At 34.3% G+C, this 27,085-nt stretch overlaps 1 protein-coding gene across 3 annotated transcripts in view; it reads right to left on the reverse strand.

The window, feature by feature from the left end:
- Positions 1–371: 371 nt before the first annotated feature.
- The window catches only part of LOC123701895 (RNA-binding protein fusilli), a 108,769-nt gene continuing 82,055 nt past the window's right edge, over positions 372–27,085 (reverse strand). The window contains exons 7-17 of one of the 3 annotated variants that reach the window (XM_045649500.1): positions 16,960–17,070; positions 16,319–16,451; positions 15,718–15,855; positions 15,148–15,363; positions 13,880–14,047; positions 13,508–13,588; positions 13,091–13,207; positions 12,303–12,387; positions 6,191–6,331; positions 5,621–5,749; positions 372–1,622 (exon numbers count right to left, since the gene is read on the reverse strand). In XM_045649500.1, coding sequence (XP_045505456.1) covers positions 5,643–5,749; positions 6,191–6,331; positions 12,303–12,387; positions 13,091–13,207; positions 13,508–13,588; positions 13,880–14,047; positions 15,148–15,363; positions 15,718–15,855; positions 16,319–16,451; positions 16,960–17,070 — 1,297 coding nt within the window. In that variant the 3' untranslated portion in view covers positions 372–1,622; positions 5,621–5,642. Of the gene's footprint in view, positions 1,623–5,620; positions 5,750–6,190; positions 6,332–8,626; positions 12,388–13,090; positions 13,208–13,507; positions 13,589–13,879; positions 14,048–15,147; positions 15,364–15,717; positions 15,856–16,318; positions 16,452–16,959; positions 17,071–27,085 lie in introns of those variants that run through there. The other 2 variants (XM_045649501.1, XM_045649499.1) reach the window with 2 other exon arrangements.

Here is a 27,085-nt window from a genome sequence, read left to right on the forward strand (position 1 = left end):
CAATTTGAACATTTTAGCACCGATTTCACCGCTAGCTTGTCCTTGATAGCTTATTTGATACTTTTTTAACAAAAACTTTTAACAAAACATATTTCATAATAATTGACAGACTGACTAATCAGAATATGTCAAGAAGCCGTGAAATCGGTCCTTAGCAAAAGTTTTGTCTATACTTAATGCCGTCTCTTTCTGATGTACTGTAATTCCTTATTTTAATAATTGCGAGAGAGCTTGATAATAGAATTCTTAAATCCAATCTCTCTCACTTTAAATAAAAAAAAAGAATGTGTGTACTTATGTACACGCGTTAGAAGTTATACTTCTTTGGCGTATGTAAAAAAATACTAGAATAAACAACTTGAACATAGTTATCAATTTTCATACCACCTAGAACTAACTTCATGCTGTTAAATTTAGGTGTCGGTGTGCGCGCGCATCGTAAAAAATTCACTCTCATCATTTTTCTCCATCGCGCCAAAAGAAGTATAACTTCAGAAAAAAACAGTATGAAAGAGATGTAATGCGAAGCGCGAACCTTGTCATATATGGTCTAACAAAATTTGTCTTTAAAAGAATAAAATAGCTTCGTTATTCGTATGACTGTATGTCAATTCTATATAAGTACGTAGCTACATCTAGATTCAAAATAATCACCTATTAACTAAATAACTTATTGAGCAAATCACAAACGTTAATTCAAGTTTCAGAACTGTTATAATATTTGAACAAATTTGTATATTCCTAAATTATCAAAGTAATTTCTTACCTAAATTATACTAATTGAGCGTTGTCTCAAAATCTGTTAAGACATAATATTTTTGGTATTACTAAGTAAAAGAGCACCGTAAGATCACTACAGATAGTCGTTGTCAATAACGAAGGATCAGAAGGAACATATTATTTTATTAAAGTACTCAGTTTAGTAAAATAAATATTTATATAATCTGAACCATTGATGAAAAAAAAAGATGTATTTTTGTCTCTCATACACGGGAATTGCTGTTTCTTTCGCACCGCCTAACGTGACATATGTGAAAAAGAGATGGATATAGTTTCAGAGGTCCAGGTTATAGAACAATGAAGTTGAGGCCTTTTGAATTTTATTACGATGTAAATAAAAATATAATTTGTAAGTATAGTGTATAGAAAAACATAACATAGTACAAGTTAAAATAAGATAGGTAGATAATTGTATATGCTCGTTTAACAGTTTTTTTAAATCGATTATCATAAAATATGTTTACTCTTAATAAAATATCTAAAATATCAACAGAAGTATATAATTAAAAACATGATTTTGAGATTAATTCAAATAAAGATTTCGATTTATCAGAAAAATTGAATACCCCATAAATAACGTTGTATTAATTTTATTTTACAAAAATATTAACGATTAAATTAAAATTGTACACAAATAAAAGATTCGATCGAGGTATTTAAGTTTTCTGTAATATTCGGAATATATCTATCAAATATCAACACAATAAATCATAATATCACTTCATTTGAGCCATATTTTTGCTCTCATATACATGAATTGGCAAGTGAATCAAATTTGTACATTGTAAAAATCTAAAATTTCATATTAAAAGTATGCGATGGACAATTAAATGGCGTTCTATACCTATGTGAAGTTGGCAACTAACTGAATAAAAATGAGTGTTTCTCAATTCTATACGATTGTACTAGGTTTGTACCGGATTGTACCGCTTTTTATTTTGTTTGTACCCCAAAGAGGTGGGGAGAAACATAGGGTCGCAGTTATATAGTTAGCTGCTAACTGAATAAAAATGAGTGTTTCTCAATTCTATTCGATTGTACTAGGATTGTACCGGATTGTACCGGTTTTTATTTCGTTTGTACCCCAAAGAGGTGGGGAGAAACATAGGGTCGTAGTTATATAGTTCGCTGCTAACTGAATAAAAATGAGTGTTTCTCAATTCTATTCGATTGTACTAGGTTTGTACCGGATTGTACCGCTTTTTATTTCGTTTGTACCCCAAAGAGGTGGGGAGAAACATAGGGTCGTAGTTATATAGTTCGCTGCTAACTGAATAAAAATGAGTGTTTCTCAATTCTATTCGATTGTACTAGGTTTGTACCAGAACGTACCGCTTTTTATTTCGTTTTTACCCCAAAGAGGTGGGGGGAAACATAGGGTCGTAGTTATATAGTTCGCTGCCGACCTAGAAATACAGATTTTTTTTAAATGCTAACTCAAAGTGGTTGTGTGGTCGATGAATATATGACGAATATATTAAAAAACTAATATTCACGTTTATATAAATATACATGAAGATACTAAAGAAAATTCGACTAACTGAATAAAAATGAAAATTCGACTAACTGTGTAAAAATTTACTATGGCCATTTTCTCATTAGGTTAAGTACTTTCGATATCAGTTTAAAGTTTTTTGATATCTGTAATAGTTACAGAATAATCGCCTGTGCACACTTAACGATTACACCCTGTATATCTGTCAACTGTGGTTGTAATCTTGTGGAATTACGAAAGTTTCCCAAGAATACATTCGTAATCGGTGGTTTTCTCTATTGGAAGAAGGTATGGAAGGTTTGCTCAGCGGTACAAACGATGAGAAACGGAACACTTATCGTAATATTCAATTATCACGTAATATAATCGAAGTAGGTCGAAAATGAATTGTGGAAGTGGTGCTCTTGAGTGCTCAATGATGATTCAAAAATATTATGTGAATCAGCAAAGAATTAGCGACAATGTTTTTTTACAGAACTATATAACTACGACCCTATGTTTCTCCCCACCTCTTTGGAGTACAAACGAAATAAAAAGCGGTACATTCTGGTACAAACCTAGTACAATCGAATAGATTTGAGAAACACTCATTTTTATTCAGTTAGGCAAATTTTCTTTAGTTTCTTCATGTATATTTATATAAACGTGAATATTAGTTTTTTAATATATCTTTTTCGGTTCTGATAACGGCACAATCCGGTACAAACGATATGCTTTGAGTTAGCATTAAAAAAATGCTGTATTTCTAGGTCGGCAGCGAACTATATAACTACGACCCTATGTTTCCCCCCACCTCTTTGGAGTACAAACGAAATAAAAAGCGGTACGTTCTGGTACAAACCTAGTACAATCGAATAGAATTGAGAAACACTCATTTTTATTCAGTTAGCAGCGAACTATATAACTACGACCCTATGTTTCTCCCCACCTCTTTGGGGTACAAACGAAATAAAAAGCGGTACGTTCTGGTACAAACCTAGTACAATCGAATAGAATTGAGAAACACTCATTTTTATTCAGTTAGTCATTTTCTTTAGTATCTTCATGTTACATATTTATATAAACGTGAATATTAGTTTTTTTATATATTTTTTTCGGTTCTGATAACGGTACAATCCGGTACAAACGAAATGCTTTGAGTTAGCAAAGCAAAGATCATCGTAACTAATTACCTTAATTCTCTAAACTACGTATCAACAGAAAATCTTCTTGCATCATTATATTAATTTTAATTTGTGTATAATCGGCACCTATATTATTACATATTTATTATATTTATTGTTATTACATATTATATATTATATAATCTATATATATTCATTTATTTTATTTATTTCATAATTTATTATATTAATTGTATTTTTTAGTATTTTCCATATTTATTATTCTGTACCTAGCTTATAAGTGATAAAATGCTTTTGTACGTATTATTATAAGCGTTGATCATACCGAGGACATCTAATTCTGTTTTTTTGGTAAAATCGTCTCAGTGCCCACGATACAGGCTTGCCTAGTGTGGGTGCTATAGGGAATCCTTTTTAATAAACATAGATTAAGCCAATATGTGTAAAGCGAGCAACGTCAAACTAAGTGTATCAGCTGTGTAAAAAACATTTGGTTTATAAATAAATATATTTTCATTTTTTTTTTCACGACCCTATGTTTCCCCCCACCTCTTTGGGGTACAAACGAAATAAAAAGCGGTACGTTCTGGTACAAACCTAGTACAATCGAATAGAATTGAGAAACACTCATTTTTATTCAGTTAGCAGCGAACTATATAACTACGACCCTATGTTTCCCCCCACCTCTTTGGGGTACAAACGAAATAAAAAGCGGTACGTTCTGGTACAAACCTAGTACAATCGAATAGAATTGAGAAACACTCATTTTTATTCAGTTAGCAGCGAACTATATAACTACGACCCTATGTTTCTCCCCACCTCTTTGGGGTACAAACGAAATAAAAAGCGGTACGTTCTGGTACAAACCTAGTACAATCGAATAGAATTGAGAAACACTCATTTTTATTCAGTTAGTCGAATTTTCTTTAGTATCTTCATGTATATTTATATAAACGTGAATATTAGTTTTTTTATATATTTTTTTCGGTTCTGATAACGGTACAATCCGGTACAAACGAAATGCTTTGAGTTAGCATAAAAAAATGCTGTATTTCTAGGTCGGCAGCAAACTATATAACTACGACCCTATGTTTCTCCCCACCTCTTTGGGGTACAAACGAAATAAAAAACGGTACGTTCTGGTACAAACCTAGTACAATCGAATAGAATTGAGAAACACTCATTTTTATTCAGTTAGTTGAATTTTCTTTAGTATCTTCATAAATATTTATATGTATAAACGTGAATATTAGTTTTTTAATATATTTTTTTTTCGGTTCTGATAACGGTTCAATCCGGTACAAACGAAATGCTCTGAGTTAGCATTTAAAAAAATGCTGTATTTCTAGGTCGGCAGCGAACTATATAACTACGACCCTATGTTTCTCCCCACTTTTTTGGGGTACAAACGAAATAAAAAGCGGTACAATCCGATACAAACCTAGTACAATCGAATAGAATTGAGAAACACTCATTTTTATTCAGTTAGTCGAATTTTCTTTAGTATCTTCATGTATATTTATATAAACGTGAATATTAGTTTTTTTATATATTTTTTTCGGTTCTGATAACGGTACAATCCGGTACAAACGAAATGCTTTGAGTTAGCATTTAAAAAAATGCTGTATTTCTAGGTCGGCAGCAAACTATATAACTACGACCCTATGTTTCTCCCCACCTCTTTGGGGTACAAACGAAATAAAAAGCGGTACAATCCGGTACAAACCTAGTACAATCGAATAGAATTGAGAAACACTCATTTTTATTCAGTTAGTCGAATTTTCTTTAGTATCTTCATGTATATTTATATAAACGTGAATATTAGTTTTTTTATATATTTTTTTCGGTTCTGATAACGGTACAATCCGGTACAAACGAAATGCTTTGAGTTAGCATTAAAAAAATGCTGTATTTCTAGGTCGGCAGCAAACTATATAACTACGACCCTATGTTTCCCCCCACCTCTTTGGGGTACAAACGAAATAAAAAGCGGTACGTTCTGGTACAAACCTAGTACAATCGAATAGAATTGAGAAACACTCATTTTTATTCAGTTAGCAGCGAACTATATAACTACGACCCTATGTTTCTCCCCACCTCTTTGGGGTACAAACGAAATAAAAAGCGGTACAATCCGGTACAAACCTAGTACAATCGTATAGAATTGAGAAACACTCATTTTTATTCAGTTAGTTGCCAACTTCACATAGGTGCGTTCTATGTGTAAAAGAATTTAAATATGACTAATTGATGATGATCAGTTGACCATGAATATAGGCCATTCGGGGCAGGCCGCGGGAGGGGGGATCGGTAGCGGGGACCCGCCTCCTACTGGCACTACTTCGGGAATCTGAAAACAAATAAATAAAATTATAAAAAAAAAAACAAATAACACATTGAAAATACTTTATTATCTCATAAGATGGTAATTTAAAAGAAGTCGGATAGGAAATGTATAAGTTAAAATTAAATTTCTACTAATATAAAAGTTCAATAGAATATTTTTTTTAATTACTAAAGTAGAAACGCTGTCAAAATTTAAACAGAGAATCTTGCTGGCTCTTTTCTGAAAAAACTGCTTTCAAAAGGTAAGTAGTAAACATTTATCTATGTATTATGACGATTCAAAAGCGCTTCATCAAGAATTTAAGATAAGTAAAAGTTAGAGTTTGAATAGGTAATGACAACTTTTTTACATAATTTTATCTTAACAAGATAATATTAGGTTTATTAGCAAAAATCTTTACAAAAATACAATACACACATAAAAAATAATATTGGAAAAACTCACTTAATGCTCTTACCATAGTCTGTGGGTGGTGCGGGGGGTGGTAGTAATGTGCGGGCGATACCGGCGGGGTCGGGTAGCCCCAGTACACCAGTGGGGGGGGCAGAGTGGGGCCCATGGCCGGGTAATAGTACGTTATGGGACCTGTTTGGATAGATACCACCTAATAAGTAACTATTTTTTGTTATTTTTTTGTAAAAAAGTTTGCTCTATAGTTCGATTTATATTTTAGGATTGTATTCGTATGCTGCATTCAATTAACAATTAAGAAATCATGCAGTTTAATGTTAGTCACAAATATTTTGTATCCATATATGTACTTAAAATAGTATGAAATGTATAAATATTTTGTATTGCTTTATAAGAGTATACCCGCTTAAATCAAGCCTAATATTTTATATTTTCATTCGTATACCCATCGCTTGCCAATACGCCTTTACATATAATATAGATCCCATAAATGTATATTGTAGAAGAATAAGTTAAATTGACCATTTATATTCCGCTGAAAATATTCAGACAAGAAAAAAAAAATAACTGTCAAATCTGGCGCCAATTTCTTGACATTTGTTAGTGTTGCCAGTAAAATTTTCAGCGAAACACACATCGTTTTATACACATAGACGTACAAAATGTAAGGTAAGTATGTAAATTAAAATGATGAACACTCACCAGGTACGGAACGCATTAACAGTCCACCAAAGCAGTGCTCAACTTACTCCCACCAAAATAACTGTTACACACGACGCTGTTGTCTAGTCACCAAGCTACTCTGCGGACTTTACCAAACTTATGCTCTCCTGGTACTTTGCACCATATACGACCACAACTTCTTGTATTTTCTCTTAATTAAATCAACATAATGTTTATTTTATTTATATCTGTATTTGTGCAGACATATTAAATTCTGTAAAGACAGTTTTTTTTTCTACAAACTTCTAAACACGAGGAGTTGTAGTCGCTTTAAAAATGCGATCATATAAGGTCCCCATGACCCAACAAATGACACACGATAGGTACTTACGTTCCGTGACTGTGATACATTCAACCAAGGACCTTAGACCTGAACCCATGATGTTTCTATAGGAAGCACAAATCCTCCTCTACGACACACTGAAGCTCCCTTTTCTGTCACCGAACCATGCAGTCATAATTTAGAGCTAGTAGCTTGAGCTTACTATACGGGGAAAATATTATTTCAAAGGGAAGGAATACATACATCATTCTAAATTCTAATGGAAATAAATTGACATTCTTGGGAAATTCAGTCATATAATAAATTGCTTATAAAATCGGCTATTTTTTAGGAAGAAAATTGCTGTGGTCAAATCTTTAAATCTAATAATGTCTTAATTTCATGTATTAATAAAGTTATAACTGACATTAAAGCTGTTTTTTTTTTCAATGATGGCAATGAATGTAGAATTTTTGCCAATTTAAGTTGTGAACTGTATTCCAGAATCTATTAACCCATTGAGCCCCAGCGGCCCGATCGGTCCACGACACAATAGATTTTGTATTGTGTCTGTGATTCCGGGGGCTGAGTTATTAATTATTGCCATAAGCAAAAAAACAAGATCTTACTTATACCTTGAATAACTTTTTTTACGTAGCAAGCTCAGCTCAAAATGTTATTTCTATCAAGCCCAGTGTGCCTTTAACCAAATAAATTTACGTTTTTCATAGTTTATTTCACTTGTGCCAAATTAAAGCTATGTTAGGACGCGGGGAAGGATGTATGACTGTGCTATCATGTATACTAAATTCGTGAAGAAAACTGTGTACAATACAAATATATAGGAAATGATAAATTTATATTGCCCACAACCTTAGTAAATCAGGTTTCTTTGATACCATTGATGGTATATTTTCAAATGCGTGTGTGGACTTTAAAACTCGCAATCGAGGCAATAGTTTAAGATTATTTTAAACCAAACTCCACCGGTTCCCACAACCCAAAATGAACACCAACCAACTTACTAATCAATTATACATAATAGTTTATATCGATTCACTATAGGAATATATCTAATTATGATATCTGCCTAAGTCGTTAAAAATGATAGGATATTTATCGCCTAACGCCTAAGACCTGCTTTTTATACCACATACCTGATACATAGTAAAAATAACCTTAATTATACCTTATATAATAAACAATGAAGAGTTCCCTTCAATCTGCCTTAAAGCTAGATAAAATGGTTGATATACATAACCTACCCAAATCCGAAAAGTTAGTAAACGAGTACACGTACGAGCAGAGACAGGGCAAGCATAGAGTCGATTTTATTAAGCCGACGACAAAATATCGTCCACGACATCCGACACGATATCGTCACGACTTAATATAACCGGTTCTTTGTTAGAAGCTTTCCTTCACAAGTGCTTTAACAGTAACATAATAGCACAGCCAACCAGATACCAGTGAAACTCACAATATCACGATCTAACGAAAATCGATTTATTAAGTATAAAATAAACTAAAATTAACCAACTAATATAATTATGATAGGGCTCTAACAGTATTAGAATAAACTTACGATTCCTTATGCTATTAGAAATTCAGTTGCTTACATGTAACATGAAGTGAAGCCAGTTAATTGTATAAGTGATCAAAGAATTATTGAATAGACAGTGGCTTAGTGATCTCCAGTCACTGCACATGTATGAAAGACAATCTTTCCAAGGCCCAGAGACAGTTTGAATAAAGCAAGGAAAGACAGTAAATATAAGAGAAGGAAAGCCAGAGGCAGTATAAGATCTAGTCCAGTGATCTCCATTGCTCCATGAACACAGGCCTTTATTGTATACATAGGTATACGATTAACACTGACTTATGTGACAATGACTGGAGAGACCCATAAGTTACCGCAATTTGAAGGTTTCGAAAAACAACCTATTATACTAGATATATGTATGTCATAGTAATGTAAGGAAAAAGTATTAATTATAACTGTCTAGTATACTAGCTTTGTTTCCGAACGTCCATAGATAAAATCGACTTGACAGAAAAACCATAGAGTCAATGTCAAGCCGATTTCGTCCATCTATAAGGGTTCAAGGATGCCTCAGACCACATATGCGTTTATATTGGGGAAGCAACCTTACAAAACATGAATGTTGCCAGAAAACCATCTACAAAATTTTAGTAGTTCTCAGCTATAGAGTACTTGAACCTCCACTAAGCGGGTAAATACATCTAAAGCTTACGTTGGCTTACACTTCTTATTAAGCGGGAGTAAGCTGACATTGTCAAGATATCTAAAAACGTCTTTTTTCACGTCTCTAAAATAGTTATATATAATGATAACGGCGGAAGTCCCAACCTTAAATACCATAATGCCAATAAGCTAATTCCGTGTACATTTCGTATTAAACATAAAATACAGATACGTAATCGTGTATCCGACCGCGATGTGCTCGGGAAAACGGTAATTTATTCTTTGAGCCATGCACAATCTGAAAGAGTCCTGAAGCGAATCATGCTGCCCTTGTCAGTCAAACTACGATGACGTCACAACCCAATAAACCAGTTAATTACATATATAATAAATTCAATCCTTGGTTAAAACTTGTCCATACACAATAATATAAAAATGTCAATTTTGAAATGGCTGTGTAATGTTCGAAGAATAACTTTTAACCAAGGATAGAAAAATCAGGTTTATAGTATATCTAGTAGTTAGTGATTGTCTTACCAACTTACCTTTAAGTACCTTTGACACTTATATAAAGGGTAGATGATTATTATAAATATAATAGGAATGTTTATCGTAGTTGTTTAATTGTAAAGGTAAGTTTATTTTTATTTTTAAGTAAGTACTTTGAGCCGTACATTTTGTAATATAGTGTTCTTATTAAAAAATAAAGACTTGGTATATAGTAGATATGGATTCAAAAATTTGCCCATTTCGATTATTTAATTTAATTAACAATAATTCTAGTTCTTACGAAGTCCTGGAGTGAAAGTTGGCAACTCAATCATCTTCAATAGAAAGTTGGATTTTTTTAAGTAATAAAAGACAATATTATACTTGTCAATAATAATTTGAAATTTGAATTGAATTTTTCTAACAAATAAGATAAAAGAGAAATAAAATTCATGAATTCGGTAGATTATTTGGGTTATGACGTTTTAAAGTTAGCAATTTAACCGACAAATGAAATATAACGAATTGACCAAAAACTTAACGGAATCTTAACCATACATGCTCATTTTCCATCACACAACCCGCTCGGATACAAATACAAAGTTTGTACCGATTAATAAACACATATTCTGAATTATTCTAGATACTTTTAAAATATTGCAACTTTAACAATTACTATCCAATTTAATGTTCATCTTATTATAAGTAAAAAGATGAAAATAGATTATCAATGCAATATTCGATCTTCAAAAACGGCACACGATTAGATGTCAAAGTGAGATAGTATGATTCAACTATCGTGAGCCAAAAAGGGACAGCTAAAAATTGTGGTAATTACCCACTTTTCAACGTGCCACTTCCCGGAGTCAAATGACCTACACCTTTTTACTTATATGTAATATCATTGTCATTTATTTGTTTATTGTGTTTTAATGAATATATTGGTAAAGTTGCAATATTTTATTATAATTAGAGATGACAGAACATAGATTAGCCATAACACCATGTATATGTGACTTAAGCCCCCATACCTATGTGAATTTAAGACAATGTAACACCAGACACGATGACGTTAACTAATATAGATAATATAGAGCTTTATAGTGTCCATAGATAACCAATTTAGTATTCTTTATGACCTTCAATTGTTAAGGGTGAAGGTTGTATGAGTTTTGAGATTAGGAAGGATCAGGACAGGATTAAAAATAGTACCGTTTCACGATACTAAAACACGCCTTAAAAATTTAATTCATTATCAATAAAAAATAACCTAAAAATAATCGAAAAATCATTACCTCTAAAGTGCATCAACAAAGTTGCCATAAACGTTCACAATAAAATATAAAAAGTGTAAACTAATCACAAAAAGTGCATTGTACTGAAAACTACGTGTATATTAAGTACCTAAATATATATTTTATAAGTACCTATCTCAGACTTAGTATCAGCCTTAAACATCGGCAATGTTCATATTTCAAAATGGAATGTCTAAATATAAATCACAACGTTAAACGATCACGCGAAAAAAAGTAAAAAAAAAAACAGAACACAATAATAAATCTACTTAATTGTCAATGATTAACAACCTCCGATTTCCTTAAAATAAACTTCAAGAATTCAACAATAATTAAAGTCAGTAAAATTCAACAAAAACTGATTTCAAAAACTAATTCTAGAGCTGCAAAAGCTATTAGCGTAAGTAAATTCATTTTTAACGAAGGCACTTCGCCTGCGCTGAGCTTGTCATATTCTTACCCTGTTAACGGCGAGAACCGTAAATATAACTAACAAACATACAAACTAGTATATAAAAAGATTTATAACCCGGATATGACGGAAAGATAAAGCTGCCGAGAATTCATTGCGAATGTTATTTAACTAAAAATGTATAAACAAGTAAATCGTACTATTTGATACACCGGATAATACGGATATGACGGAAAAGTAAAGCTGCGTCTTTTAACAAAACCTTCAGTTATCAAAGTGTAAATTGCATTGTTATATATACATTTAAACACCCGGATAGTACGGATACGTCGGGAACATAGATAAACCAGCCGGGAATTGAATCTGATTGGTCAATGACCCGGGTATACCCGGGGATAGTGTTGTACCGTACCCTGCTGGTAAGGCTGTGGGCATAGTTGGTACATTATACGTAGATAACATTGGAGAAGTATTCGCGTACGAAAAAATTGGATTAGTTGTTGCGTACGATAGCATTGGTAACGACATAGGTATCTGTTGTGGTACGTATTGTCGTTTCGCGGGCGGTTCTGTAGGCGTAAACGCGCGGTCATAAGTTCGTTTAGCGGGAAGGATTGGTAGGGAGTACTGAGGAGTGGGGGAGCGGTACGGGAGGTAGAGGGGAGGTCGGAGGGAGGCGAGGAGTAAGTTCTCCTGTTGTCTCGCGATAAGGCTCTGGTGCGCGATGTGGTGGGCGAGCAAACGCGGCTGGAACGTACCGGGGGAGAGCACCTTGGGGGAGGTGGAGGGGGTGACGCCGCCCGTCAGCACTAGGTTCATGTCGTCGCCGGAGCACTGGAACACCTGCGGGGATGTCAGTTGGTATGTGACGTCACAATGTTTTTTTGAAGTGAAACTTCTTTATCGGGGTTGAAAAAAATTTAGTGTAACATTTTTTTGTTACGCGTGACATTTTTCTGTTACGCGCCATATTTTTCTTATCCCTACCACGCGTGATTCGACGTATTTCTGTTAAGTTGCATATAGTAAATTATTTTTTGAAAAATAAGGTCATAAAAAAGTGTCACTTCTTACGTGTGTACACTAGTACACGCACACATTTTTCAGTGTAAGTTCAGTGGTTGGGAAGTTGAAAGCGCATCTTTTTTTGCGAGCTATGGTTGTAAATTGTAATGTTTTTTGAAGATTCACAAGTGCTTTTGAAGAAGGTATAATTGAATGAATAAATATTGGAGTTTGAGTTTTAGATATAACCCGAGAGGAAAATGTATACTGCGCTATGTTAATTTATACATGTATAATTTTTGTTCAAAAAATTAATGAACTTCCTTAAAAGACTTTAGTGAAAGAATTTTCATAATATTTAGAAGTAAAAAAGAACAAGTGATGTATCTATTACGTCTTTATTGAAATAAACTTTAACTTGAGAATAATATTTTTATCAATATCCAATTTCTAACTTCTTCAACCTTAATCATTAAAAAATCTACCTCCCTCCATATTTCAAAAACATTTAACCATCCAACCAATATACCAAGAGCCATACCTCGATATACCGCTGTTTCTTCCCATAGGTCATGTAACGATGGTGTTTCTGTTGCGCGCACAAGTATGCGCTTGTTTCGCTGTCCATTTGTATGAAAGCCTCGCCGCTAGGGTGGCCCTGGGAGAAATTATTTTTTTTAATAAATGAAAATTGTAAAGTTTAATGTATAGAGAGCACCAAAATCTTTTAATTTCTAAGAGAGAAAACACCAATATCTTTATCTTCTGAGTGGATCGAACTCAATTTTTTAATACGATGGCCTGAATTTTTTTCTAATTAGTTATTTGTGCCAAAATATGTGTAAAATTAGATGACAAAATAAGTAAAAAATTACATATTATTTATAAGTGTATGGAATCTTCCCTTTTAATGTTTTTTTTTTTTTTTTTTTTTAATAATCATTGAGCATTATATTACCTGTGCATTGTACACCATATGTACACCTTGTACTACAATATTTTTGGCAAATTCATCTAAGAAGCTTAGGATATGTTCCACCTGAAACGAAAAAAAATGAACGATTTTTAAATACATTAGACAACAACATCATATAAAATGAAGATTACATTGTGCAGAAATTACAATTAAATTTTATGTCCTTCCTTAACAGACTTTGAAACCATTCCTAAATATAATTTATAATGAAAATAAAATTTTCACAAAGTTTGTAATTTTTTCACATTTGATCACATGTTGTATCTTTTAGTAACTCGGGCTGGCTACTCAACTAGCCCGAGTTTCTAGCTAGTTAGTACCAGTTTCTAGCTAGTACCTATAACAGTTCCTTACCTGAGCTTCATACGGCAATCCTCTCAATCTCACGCAGTCCTTAGCAGTGCCGGACGTGATCACATGTTGTGGTACTAAAGCCACTGGTAGTAACCCTTCAGTAGGCTGTGTCGCGGTAGAGGGTGTACTCGACTGGCTTGTACGAGTTTCTAGCGAGCGGTTTAGTACCTGTTGGCGTTAAAATGATGGATTTGAGTAAAATGTGGGTAAAAAAAACATTAACAAATAATATAGTTCAAGGTATTTTGCGTAAAAATGACAACTACGTAAAAAAAATGTAATAAAAGTTACACACACAGAACAGTGTTACACAAGATTTTGATGAAGTTCATAATCATCATCATAAAAAAACTTGTAATTCGAATAGTTCAAACCTTTTTAAAATAAAAATAAAAAATTGCAAATAAACTCTTCAACTATTTGATTTAAAAGGAGAGGAAATCAAAAACTTAACACAAATGACACAACATGAAATAACAGCTTTTAAAAATGTACATAAAATAGACAGATACAATAAACAAACTTACGAATTTAATTTTGAAAAAAGGACAAAATAATATGTAAGTATTAGAAATACGTCTCGAAATAACAACTATAATTTTAAACATGCACATGAACTAACAACATAATCTTACCATATCCCAAGGCAGGCTGCACATAAAAAGGCAATTTAGTGAAACGACCACAAATGGGACCTTGCATTGTGGCCGTTTATCATAATCTTATTGTTTACCTTCAATATTCAGTTAGCCAATTTGTGCGAAGATTGAAGGATTTTTGTTATATTATGTACTAGCTTTTCACCCGCGTTTTCAAAGGAAAACCCGCATAGTTCCCGTTCCCGTGGGATTTCCGGGATAAAACCTATCCTATGTGTTAATCTAAGTTACCCTCTATATGTGTGCTAAATTTCATTATAATTGGTTCAGTAGTTTATGCGTGAAAACCATACATACATACATACATACAAACCTTTTTCTTGATTTATACACGTCAGCCTTGGCGCGTCTATCGCACGACAAACGAACTTCAACTTTACGTAATATTTTGTCAAAAAACAAAGATTTTTTGTAATACTTGTTGCACCTCAGCTGTTGTAGACCGGAATAACTCAATATATCTAGCTCCAATAAGTTTTCTATGTCTAGACAGTGCTTTTGGTGCATCTTCTTCTTTAGCATTAGTACAAACGCTTCGCCTGTACTTCATCCATTTTTACGTCATTTTTTGTCAAAAAATACAGATTTTTTGGAATTTTTTGTACATACCTGTTGCACCTCAGCCGTTGTAGACCGGAATAATTCAATATATCTAGCTCCAATAAGTTTTCTATGTCTAGATAGTGCTTTTGGGGCATCTTCTTCTTTAGCAAAAAGTACAAACGCATCGCCTGTAGCTCGTCTGTCCGCGCGTCGAACGAATAGTACTCCATCTTCACCATCTAGTACTTGTACTGGGTCATCGCCCGTTGAGAAGAATTCCAACTGGAAAGTAATTTTGTAAGTTTAATGTGGATAAAATGATAAATTTAGGTTTACACCATATCAGTTTTAGTTCAATAGGGTAGATAAAAGTTTTGAGACAATTATTTCAGTCTCAACTATGATTGATTATATCAAAATCACGATTATGTACCGTCTATAAATGATTGACTCAAAACATATTGTTTAATTTTTCAAAGTGACCTACAATATCACGAATTATTTAATTATTTACTATCATATTAAGTAGGTTGATTTAAAACATATTCTTTACTATTGTTTTCCTAATTATACTATCATTATAATGCTAACTTATAATAAACATTAAGTACTCAATTTATCAATAATAAAACTCACCACTTGTTGCGGTGTAGCGTCATAGGGCAGTCCACGCATGCGCACAATGACATGTGCTCCGCGGGACAGAAACGCGGCCGCTTCACACGTCGCCCCGCCAGCGACTGAGAGGAAATCGTCCCCGCTAGCACGATATACCTGGTGGGTACCCGCATTTATTAGTAAAGTTAAATATAAGAATCGGAATAATTGGAAAATATCTGGTTTTTTATGTAAATCTTTTAAAGTAGGTGTGTGATGATGAAGTATAATAAAAAAAAAGTTTGGTAAGTATTGTACGAATTAATTAAAAGTTGCTTAATCGAGTGTCTGCAAGACTACAGATAAAAATAAGTGACTCTATCTCTATCACTTGAGTTTGATCGGAAAACATTTTTTATTTATTGTATAATGAAATTGACTGTGGAATTGCGCTTTTTTTTCACATACAATCTTTTATTGATATAACACGAATAATCAAACAACGTCAAGTTAAGGTTAGAGTTAAATTTTATGCAGCTAATTAGACCTGAAAAGTTAATGTAGTTCTTATAGTTTGTAGTGTTAGTAGTCTTGATTACTAACCGAAAAGAGTATATAATCTAATTTCAATGTGTATTACCTCAATATACCGCGGCCCAATATGGTGCTTATGTCTTTTGAGCGCCATGTCGCGGTGTTCCTGAGACACGAAGCGAACCAGAGCCTCGCCGTTGCGTCGGCCTTGTGGTGAGAGGCAGAGTGCTACTCCACCCCTGTTGAAAAGTTATATTGATATTTTGACAAATTAAAAAAAAACATTGATATTTTTTTTTACAAATTAAAAAAATATCAGAGGTCATTGAAAAAAAGAGCGTGAGTACCGAGCAGACAGAAAGTCAGAAGCGAAACTTCTTTGGCAAGATTTAAGAATACCAAAATTGTCACCTCACTCCATGACCATATTGTCGCAAGAGGCGCCCTTGAAACTTTACTCTCAACGCGCCTAAAGAAGTTTCACTTCAATAATATAAATAACTAGCTATCCACCCGCGGCATCGTCCGCGCAGTCAAAGAAAAACCCGCATAGTGCCCGCTCCCGAGGGATTTCCGGGGATTTCCGGGGAAAAGTAACCTATGTCCTTTCTCGGGTAAGTATCAAAATATCTGAATACCAAATTTCATGCAAATTGGTTCAGTAGTTAAGGCGTGATTGAGTAACAGACAGACAGAGTTACTTTAGCATTTATAATATTACTAGTATGGATGTAGAAAAATACTTACTTGGCAACATTGAGTCCTCGGAAGAATTTGGCGATATCTTGGTCAGAAGACTGCCAGGGCAAGCCGCGTGCTCTTACTATACAATTTCCGTCTATCTCATCGTCTTTTGAGCTGGAACAAAAGAATAACCAATTAATTTTAATTATTTAGATAATTAAAATTAGGCAATGGATTTTTATGTTTTTAATAGTTTCAGAGGAATATTTAGTGTATCCATGGGCGTAGCTAGCCATGGGCTCAAGGTGGGGCAACAATAAAAAAATAATATGTAACTAGCGAATTTGCGAAGGCATTTGCGAAGGCATTTGCGAAGGCATTTGCGAAGGCATTTGCGAAGGCATTTGCGAAGGCATTTGCGAATGCATTTGCGAAGGCATTTGCGAAGGCATTTGCGAAGACATTTGCGAAAGCGCTTGCGAACGCATTTGCGTCGGCATCTTCTTTACCTTGAAAACTTTTTTATAACACTCACTTTATTCTGTGTAAAAAAAAAACTTTTTCTGAAAGTTTTTTTTTTCTAAGGCCCATATTTTTTTGAGTTGTAACTCACGTGACACGTTCTATAGATAAGATAGTGGGGTAACTAACTGTACTACACTCATTTTTCTTACAGTTCATGTAACATAGAAGCCTCAGCTATTTTCTTTTTTCGTGTGTAATTCGTTATTCGAATTATTCTTATTCAAAACACCTTATTGTTCACCTACCCCATCACGAAATAGATCCAAAATGTGTCCCTATCTTCAGCCGTTTGGTCGCTGGGCGTATGACAATTATTTGTTAATCAGTCATTGTAGAGGTAAATAATACTAATGTTTTGGTCTCATTTTCTGTGTCGACTGTCGACTTTCGAGAATCGAGTGTGAATTTTCTTACGGATATTAAGCTTAGTAGTTAGTACCTGGATAATTCAATTTTTAAGATTTGGTTAGGTACCTTCCAGGTCAAAGCCTGGGTGGGGCAAGCGCCATGTCTAAATAACTAAAGTTTAACCTTTGATGTGGATATTTTTATAATCGTTTCAATTGAAGCTTTTGTAACTCTCTTTTAATCACTACATAGTATGAAAACAAAGTCACTTTCTCTGTCCCTATGTCCCTTTGTATGCTTAAATCTTTCAAACTACGCAACGGATTTTGATGCGGTTTAGAGGTTTTAGTTTTAATAGATAGAGTGATTCAAGAGGAAGGTTTTAGTATATAATTTATTAGGTTTAAGTCAAAGCGGGCGAAGCCGCGGGCGGTAAGCTAGTATGTATTTAAAATTAAGCAGAAAAATAATGTTTAATGATTAGACTCGCATTAATGAAAGTGTTACTCGCATTAATGAAAGTGTTACCTATATGTTGGTTTTAAATAAACTGAAAAGAGAAAACAGGTATTTCCTTGGCATTCTGAATTTAATCTATAAAATATCATCCTAGTAATATGGATTTATTACAAAATTACAAATAGTATAGATAAATGGATTATAATTTGTTTAATATGATAACACTGTCACCGTTTTCTTATCTATTTATATCCATGTGTGATCTAATCAATTGCGGACGAAGAAATTACTATTTCGATACAAAATGTAATAAATAATAATCATTGGCGAAGTAAAAAATATTCGGCAAAGGATTTGTGGTTTATTTATTATAATATTACGGTTTTACTAATAAAATGTTACCCATTCTCTATTCAATGGATTAGTTATTGCAACAACCTGTCTTGTTTTTATAATTGACTTTTCATGTGAGCAAGAGTAGAATACAGCTATGGTAGAAAATGGTTGAAATTTATCCATTGTTTAACTTTTTATTAGTGACTAGCGGTCGGCCCCGGCTTCGCCCGTGGTACATATTCACGTTTTCTCTACATAAGAACCATCCTCGTACTTCAAGGAATATAATAAAAAAAGAATTAAAGAAATCGGTTCAGCTGTTCTAAAGTTATGCGCTTACCAACACATTTTGGGGTTCATTTTTATATTATAGACTAGCTTCCGCCCGCGACTCCGTCCGCGCGGATGTCGGTCTTCGCGTGGATGGTTTGTTTCTCCATTTTGAGTAGGTACCTCTGACAATAAAATCTTATAAATATCTATTGGACCCAATTCCCAAATACGGCTAGGCCTATAATAACACGCAACGTGTGTTCGCGGTTCTACGGAACAACGTCTATGGATAAAACTGAAAAATTAAGATTAATTTTTTTCTACGTATTTTTCCAGGATAAAATGTATCCTATTTTACGCCCAGGATAATAAGGTATAATTATACCAAGTTTCATCGAAATCGAACCGCTAGTTTTCACGTGATGCCTTCACATACAGACAGACAGACAGACAGACAGACAGACAGACAGACAAAAATTTTTTTAATCACATATTTGGGTTTGGTATCGATCCAGTAACACCCCCTGCTATTTATTTTTTCAATATTATCAATGTACAGAATTGACCCTTCTACAGATTTATTATATGTATAGATTATATTAAGACCAGTCACTCTAAAATAATTTCTGGCACTGAGAGACCGGTTAGACTGCTACAATGCTAGACGCTGACACAGCCGTAATAGAAATTTTGGGAGCCTCCTCTTAACATAGAACATTCGGATAAAATTCGTAAGACTACGTATAGGTACGATATCCTTTACTCGTAATGTGAAGGAATAAATCTATAGTATAGTAATATTATAAAGCTGAAGAGTTTGTTTGTTTGTTTGAACGCCCTAATCTCGGGAACTACTGGTCCGATTTGAAAAATTCTTCCGTGTTAGATAGCCGATTTATCGAGGAAGGTTATAGGCTATATATCACCACGCTACGAACAACAGGAGTGGAGCCACGGTGGGGAAACCGCAGCAGCAGCTAGTAAATAATATATATGTCGGATGTCCCAGGTCCCTATTATAATAATTCTTGTAAAATAATAAAATACACTCGATTATGAAATCATTTCAACGTAAACGAAATAAATTAAACTCTAAAAATTTTAATCGTACATACTTTAAGCTAAATAATATTCAAGTGCCATATTGCTACTTTATTCATATAACTTGTATACGTAGTATATTATTATTAGTCTGTGATATAACCTTTATAAAGTCGTATCAGTGTTCGTAACGTAAGTCGTAACCGTATGCCGGGTCAGCTATTTATTATAAATATTTATACTCATTATTACACCTCATATAACAGACATATAGACAAAACATAAATCAGTTTCCGATCATGCAAGTTATATAAAATATAAAACAAGATGGAGGATCATTTCCCGCCCTCGTGCAGACCTGTCGTGATTTCTTTGGTTATCACTGTGTAAACATTATTCAATTATTTTGTGTTATCAGCGATTAATTCGAGACCTATTTAATAAATAAACACGATTGTACGATTAGTATTTGGCATGTCACAGGTTTAGTGATCGATTTTGTAGGTACTTTACACTATAAATAAAATTTAGAAGATAAATGATCAAGACCTATCGTTCCTTTAGGAGTAGGTGCTAGGCATAGCTAAAATAAGTGTAGACATATTTTCTTACAACTTTAAAATTTAAGTTCATTCAATTTATGTATTTACTAGCTTTCCGCCCGCGGCTTCGCCCGCGTTTTCATAGAAAACCCCGCATAGTTCCCTTTCCCGTGGGTTTTCCGGGATAAAACCTATCCTATCTCTCAAGTTGGATCAAACTGCACATGGTGTGTGAATTTTATTATAATCGGTTTAGTGGTTTAGGAGTCCATTGAGGACAAACATTATGACACGAGATTTATATATATTAAGATTTATTAGTGAATTATTATTTAAAAGGGAAGAGAATATTATGAAAAAATTTCTGACTATATCACCTTTATGTTAAAACTGTGTGAATCAAACTGCTCTATATATATCTCAAATTAAATATACCTATATTGAACATTGTGATTACATGACGATAAAAAATTAAATTTTTCCTTAATATGTATTATAGTACAATAATTTCGTCTGATAATAAAACAATTAGCAATGAAATTTATAGATAACAGTCTAGTAGAAAATTGTACAATCATCTACATAATATTTTTTGTAGCTTTTTATTTGAAATGCATTGTACTGCCGATTCCAGTATAGTTTTGAACTAACTACACATTTTCAAACAAAAACAATAAAAAAACGACGTGTGGCACTCGGGGAGCTATTGCATGCTATGCCTTCAAGCCACACCTCCGCCCGTCGGAGTGGGGAGCGTGAGGTTTTTTCGTTATGGAATTTCTCGATTCGGTCCCCGCGCTCAAGGCCCGCGATAGAAGCTATGCAATAGCTTAAAAATAAAAATTACATACTATTATATATAGCTAATAGCCTAATACCTAATATAACTTTTACGCATTCGATTTGTTATTTCAACACACCTGTCGTATTGTGTATTGTTACGATATTATGAAGTACAAAGTGCATATACATGTACATTGTACCTACGTTTAGAAAAACTTGTAAACGATCTGATGTAGCTGGATATTTTAGCCTCACTCGATAAACGAGCAAAGTGCAAACTGCAAATATCCTACTATCCTACTAATATTATAAATGCGAAAGTTTGTGAGGATGTGTATGTGTGTGTTTGTTACTCTTTCACGCAAATACAGTAGTATAGAACCGATTACAATGAAATTAATCACACATACAGAGATTAGAGGGTAACTTGGATTAACACATACAATAAGTTTTATCCCGGAAATCCCACGGGAATCCCAATTTTTCTTTGAAAATGTGGGAGAAGCCGCGGGCGGAAAGCTAGTATTTTATAATTTGAACCTTTAGTAGATATTAGCAGTAGTTTCTGAGATAAATCCTTTCAACCAAAATAGTCTTCAATTTTTTTCTCCTACTGTTACGTGATATGCTCAAGCACGCTAGTAATCAATGAAACATGAATCTTATTATACAGGGTTACTTGTAAAACACCGGCAACCTCGCAGGACAAGATAGCTAACATCATAAGTAACAACATATTTTGTTCTACGACTTTTGGTAATTTGTAAGATTTTATTTTCATACAAAAATAAATATTCATTTAATTTTTCGTTTGAATATTATAAACTCTACGCGCATCCCAAAAATTACGTAAAAAAGAAACGAACGACCCTCTCCTTAACGAAGGGGGCGTCGCGTCGTCCTTTCGATAGTGAATAGAACATAGACTTACAAATGTTAGGAGAGTACAATAAAAGCTTGAAAAATCATTTTAAAAAAAATTGCGTTTTGCCAAAAGTCGTAGAACAAATGTTGTTACATAAGATGTTAGCTATCTTGTCCTGCGAGGTTGCTGGTGTTTTACAAGTAACCCTGTATACATATAATTGTGACTGTATATTCCCTGTATTCCGATACCAAATAAAACTGTGTTTATGTCACAGTAAAATACATTTTTCTCACAATAATGCCAATTCTAACCTGTTATCAAGAAACTTAGAAACGGTCACGGTACGTAAAGTTGCATGCAACTGTAATCATGATAACATTATCGCAAGAACTTTGTATTTAGATGCATTTGTGAATTATTATAGTCATTTTAGTATTTGTTTTTTTAGTTGAGATATTTGTTTTTATTGTTCTTCACTAGGTACATAGTATAGTAAAGTCGCTTCCCGCATGTATGCTTAGGGCGGCCGTACACGGACCGCTTCAAGCAGTTGAGACCGACCGCTTGAAGCCGCGACCGCGCGGTGAACTATAGGCATTCATTCACCGCCGTACACGTGACGGCTCGAGCCGTCGCGACCGCTTCAAGCCGTCAACTGCATGACGAAATTCCATCGTGCCGTTGACGGCTCGCGAGCGGTCGTGAGGCATACACTGACTGCTCGAGCCGTTGACTGCGCTAGAGCCGTCGACGGCTCCCTTCCCCTCTGAAAATCAATGACTTGACTAGTCAAAAAAATCAACCGCTCGAGCGGTTGGTAGCGACGGCTCGAGCGGTCAACAACCGACGGCTCGAGCAGTTGACGCCGACCGCTCGAGCCGTCCGTGTACGTCGCTCAGCTGTTAACTGCTCGAGCGGTCCGTGTACGGCCGCCCTTAGATCTTTAAAACTACACAACGGATTTTGATGCAGTTTTTTAAATATATTATTTCAATGGGGTTGCACTTAAAAATCGATTACTATGTCGCTCTTTGTTACGTCTAAAAGGTCGTTAACTAATTAATTGTTTGATTGTGAGTGATAATGATGCATCGGAACAAATAAAATTAGGATTAAGCGTTTAATATAAATAACAATAAATTTTGTATCATTCACGCGTGCGTAAATTTAATTTATAAATACTTGTAAAAATCCTGTACAACCTGAGGGGTTAGACAAGTGGCTTTCGTTTAGCGTAACGTTTGATAGAATAGATTATGAATGTATGAGATTGACGTAAGCTGTCGATACATGGTATCGACAGCTTACGTCAATCTCATACATTCATAATGTATCGACAGCTTACGTCAATCTCATACATTCATAATCTATTCTATCAAACGTTACGCTAATAGAAAGCCACTTGTCTAGGGGGCTCCAACTCTTTTTATGATTTTTTTGTGATGTATTCTGGCTCAACAATGCCTTCGGTGTGGATGCAAAAGCATCCTACTAATATTATAAACGCGAAAGTTTGTAAGGATGGATGTTCTTTCACGTAAAAACTACTGTACCGATTACAATGAATTTTGGTATGTAGGTAGCTGAAGACCCAGAATAAGACATAGGCTACTTTTTACCCCGGAAATCCCACAGGAACGGGAACTTTGTGGGTTTTCTTTGAAAACGCGTTGAAGCCGCGGGCGGTATCTATTATGAAATTTATATATATGGCACTAGGGTAGGCATAATAAAGTGAATACCTATCATAATTCGATATTAATTATAAGAATGAATTTATATGTCTTTATTTAGTGGTTAATAAAATCCAAACAAGTAGTAACTAGTAAGTAAAAGGTAGACTATCTTAAACATTTAAAAACCAATAAACTAAGAAACAGTTCACGTTTGACGTGACTATTTGACTATAAACCAATGTTATCTTCAAGTGGTACAACTTACACGTAAAACATGCTGCTAATTAATGCAGTAGTTTAGTATTCATAAATATTTTTAAGCCAATGAATACGAGTAGATAGTAAATTTTTTCGTCTAAAGAATTACTCGCGAAAAAAACACCTTGTTTTTAAGCCATGTTTAACATTTTTAGGTCTTTTTAGAGAACTAGAATGAATATAGATAACTCACAGTTAATTGATATTTAGTTTTTAATTATAAAGCATATGACTTTATAAATATTTTTCTTTCAATTCATTATAGTTACTTGATGTTGTTGAAGCTATCAAGGCATTGTCCGGTTTTGACTAAGGATAAATTAATACTAAAAATACCTAGCCTTGTTTTTCAGTAAAGATATACTATACTATAGTTAGCTCATCATTGGTAATAGAACATTTTAAATCCTGTAGCTTTTCAGTTAAATGACAAGAAATTAAATATTTCCCATTTATGATATTATCTGTAAATTCTAGTATAGATAAAGATGTCCATTTACAATCTTATATTATTATTAGTTTAATGTGTGATTAAGTTAGAAGTGTAAGTTCACATAGCATCACTATCTTTGTTGAGTATCTAGGGGCAAGTTGGCAATGAGAAATGTCTAAATATAGTATACTAGCTTTCCACCCGCGGCATCGCCCGCGCTGTCAAAGAAAAACTCGCATAGTTCCCGTTCCCGTGGGATTTCCGGGATAAAACCTATCCTATGTCCTTTCTCGGCTATCAAAATATCTCTATACAAAATTTCATGCAAATTGGTTCAGTAGTTAAGGCGTGATTGAGTAACAGACAGACATATTAGTATGGATTATATACATTATATGTACACTACTCAAAACAAAATAGGGCCCACCTACACTTATCTCAAATTTTTGCCTACACGTAATTTATAGGGTAGTTATTGGGGTACTTGAGTATTCCCTTACGTTGTTGACATGTTAACGAAACTTTATTGCTGTTTTAACTATTCTTTTTAATGTTATTCTCAAGTGGGTAACCAGAAAAAGTTAAATGTTTCAAAATCACGTTATTTCCAAATCCTCAATCACTTGTGTTCAAAGTCTCATTCTGAATGTTACTGTAGCACATTGTTATTTTTTAAAGTTTAATTTGGTTTCGGTATTATTCGTGATTATTATGCCTGGATCTCGCGTTCATATGGATATGGAAACGGCAGCAAGAGCAGTTGCTTTGCTTCAAGAAGGAAATTCTCAGAGGTCGGTGGCAATACGTCTTGGTGTGTCACGTCGAGCTATCCGAAATGCTTGGGATCGTTATCAAGAGACAGGTAGTGTTGCTAGAAGACGTGGAACAGAAAGTACTCGGGCTACAACAGCCCAAGAGGACCGGTACATCAGACTAACAGCGCGTCGGCAGCGGATGGTAACCGCCCGTGCCTTACAAAATCAACTGCGGCAATCTACTGGCACGCGAGTGAGTGATCAAACCATTCGGAATCGACTTCATGAAGGTGGCCAAAGGTCCAGAACTCGCGCTGTTCGACTGAAAATGACAAGTGCTCATCGTGCAGCACGATTAAGGTTTGCTCGTGATCACTCAGACTGGTCTATGGATAACTGGGGGACAGTACTGTTTACGGACGAAACTAAAGTGAAGTTTTTAAGTGACGATCGTCGAGTGCGTGTATGGAGAAGGGAAGGTGAAGCTTTTTCTGAACCTTGTGTCCACGGAACAGACCGATTTGGAGGTCCAAGCGTCATGGTGTGGGGCGGCATAAGCCTACATGGCAAAACGGAGCTCGTAGTTCCTGATGGAGGTACCGTGACTGCTACTACCTATGTCGAACGGGTCATCCGGCCTCACGTGATCCCATTTTCACAAAGAATTGGCGAAGAATTCATCTTAATGCAAGATAATGCCCGCCCACATACAGCCCGTATCCCTCAAAGAGCACTCTTTGATGCCAATATAAGAGTTCTGCCGTGGCCAGCCATGAGCCCTGACCTCAATCCAATAGAGCATCTGTGGGATCAATTAAAAAGGAGCGTCAAAGCAAATTTCAGCAACGTAAACAGCCAACAAGATCTCATAAATGCTCTTAAAGTTTGTTGGGAGCAAATACCTGAATAAAATGTAACCCATTTGATTGAAAGTGTCCCAGATAGGCTCAGAGAGTGCATACGGAGCAGAGGGGGTCCCACACGCTACTAATTACAAAATAAACCAAATTTTTTTTGTTAATAAAGGTTTTATTGAAACTTTTGTCATGTGTCTTATTTGTGCAATTTTTCTTTAATACTGTTAATTTTGCATAATTTCCATAAAATCACTAATTTTTGCTTAAGTTTACGTTAAAACAATTGTCCTACACCTTGTTCGTTTATACCCATTCATAAAATAAGAAAAAAGTGAAGAGTTTTTACAACACAGCAAAAAATCAGGGTGGGCCCTATTTTGTTTTGAGTAGTGTAGTTTAACTATATAAATGCTGATGCTGTTGTTAATGTAAATTGCATCAGATTCGTTTTTTTTTTTGAGATATTATCACTACATAGAACATAGTATAAAACAAAATCGCTGTCGCTGTCTGACCCTATGTACCTATGCTTAAATCTTTATAACTACGCAACGGATTTTGATGAGATTTTTTTTTAATAGTTAGAATGGTTCTTGAAGAACGTTTTAGTATGTCATTTATTAATATATCTCCAAAGCGGGCGAAAGGCTAGTAACAAATAAGATTTTGCATCCAAAATCTGCCTGACTGACTTGACTAAAAAAAGGGGAGGGGCAACACTTAACTTTTTTTTAGTTACTTAGGTATATTCAATAAGTTTTATCGAACCTGAGACTGTTCTGACTTCAGTTCCCACACTCTAACCACTGTACCATCATAATATACTATAGTTAGAAATATAGTTTATAGTTATAAGTAGCGATTGAAAACGTTAGAAAGGTCTTGGGTCAGAGATACAAGCGATACGATATTATCTCAATGACTTTGACTTACTCGTACAATGTTACTGGAAATTGCTGTTTTCTTCCTGATTGGAAAATATTAACCCATTGATTTATGAAAAATTAATCTAGACCTTTCTATAAAATAAATTCT

The sequence above is a fragment of the Colias croceus genome, chromosome 22, assembly GCF_905220415.1.
Source record: "Colias croceus chromosome 22, ilColCroc2.1".
NCBI lineage: Eukaryota > Metazoa > Arthropoda > Insecta > Lepidoptera > Pieridae > Colias > Colias croceus.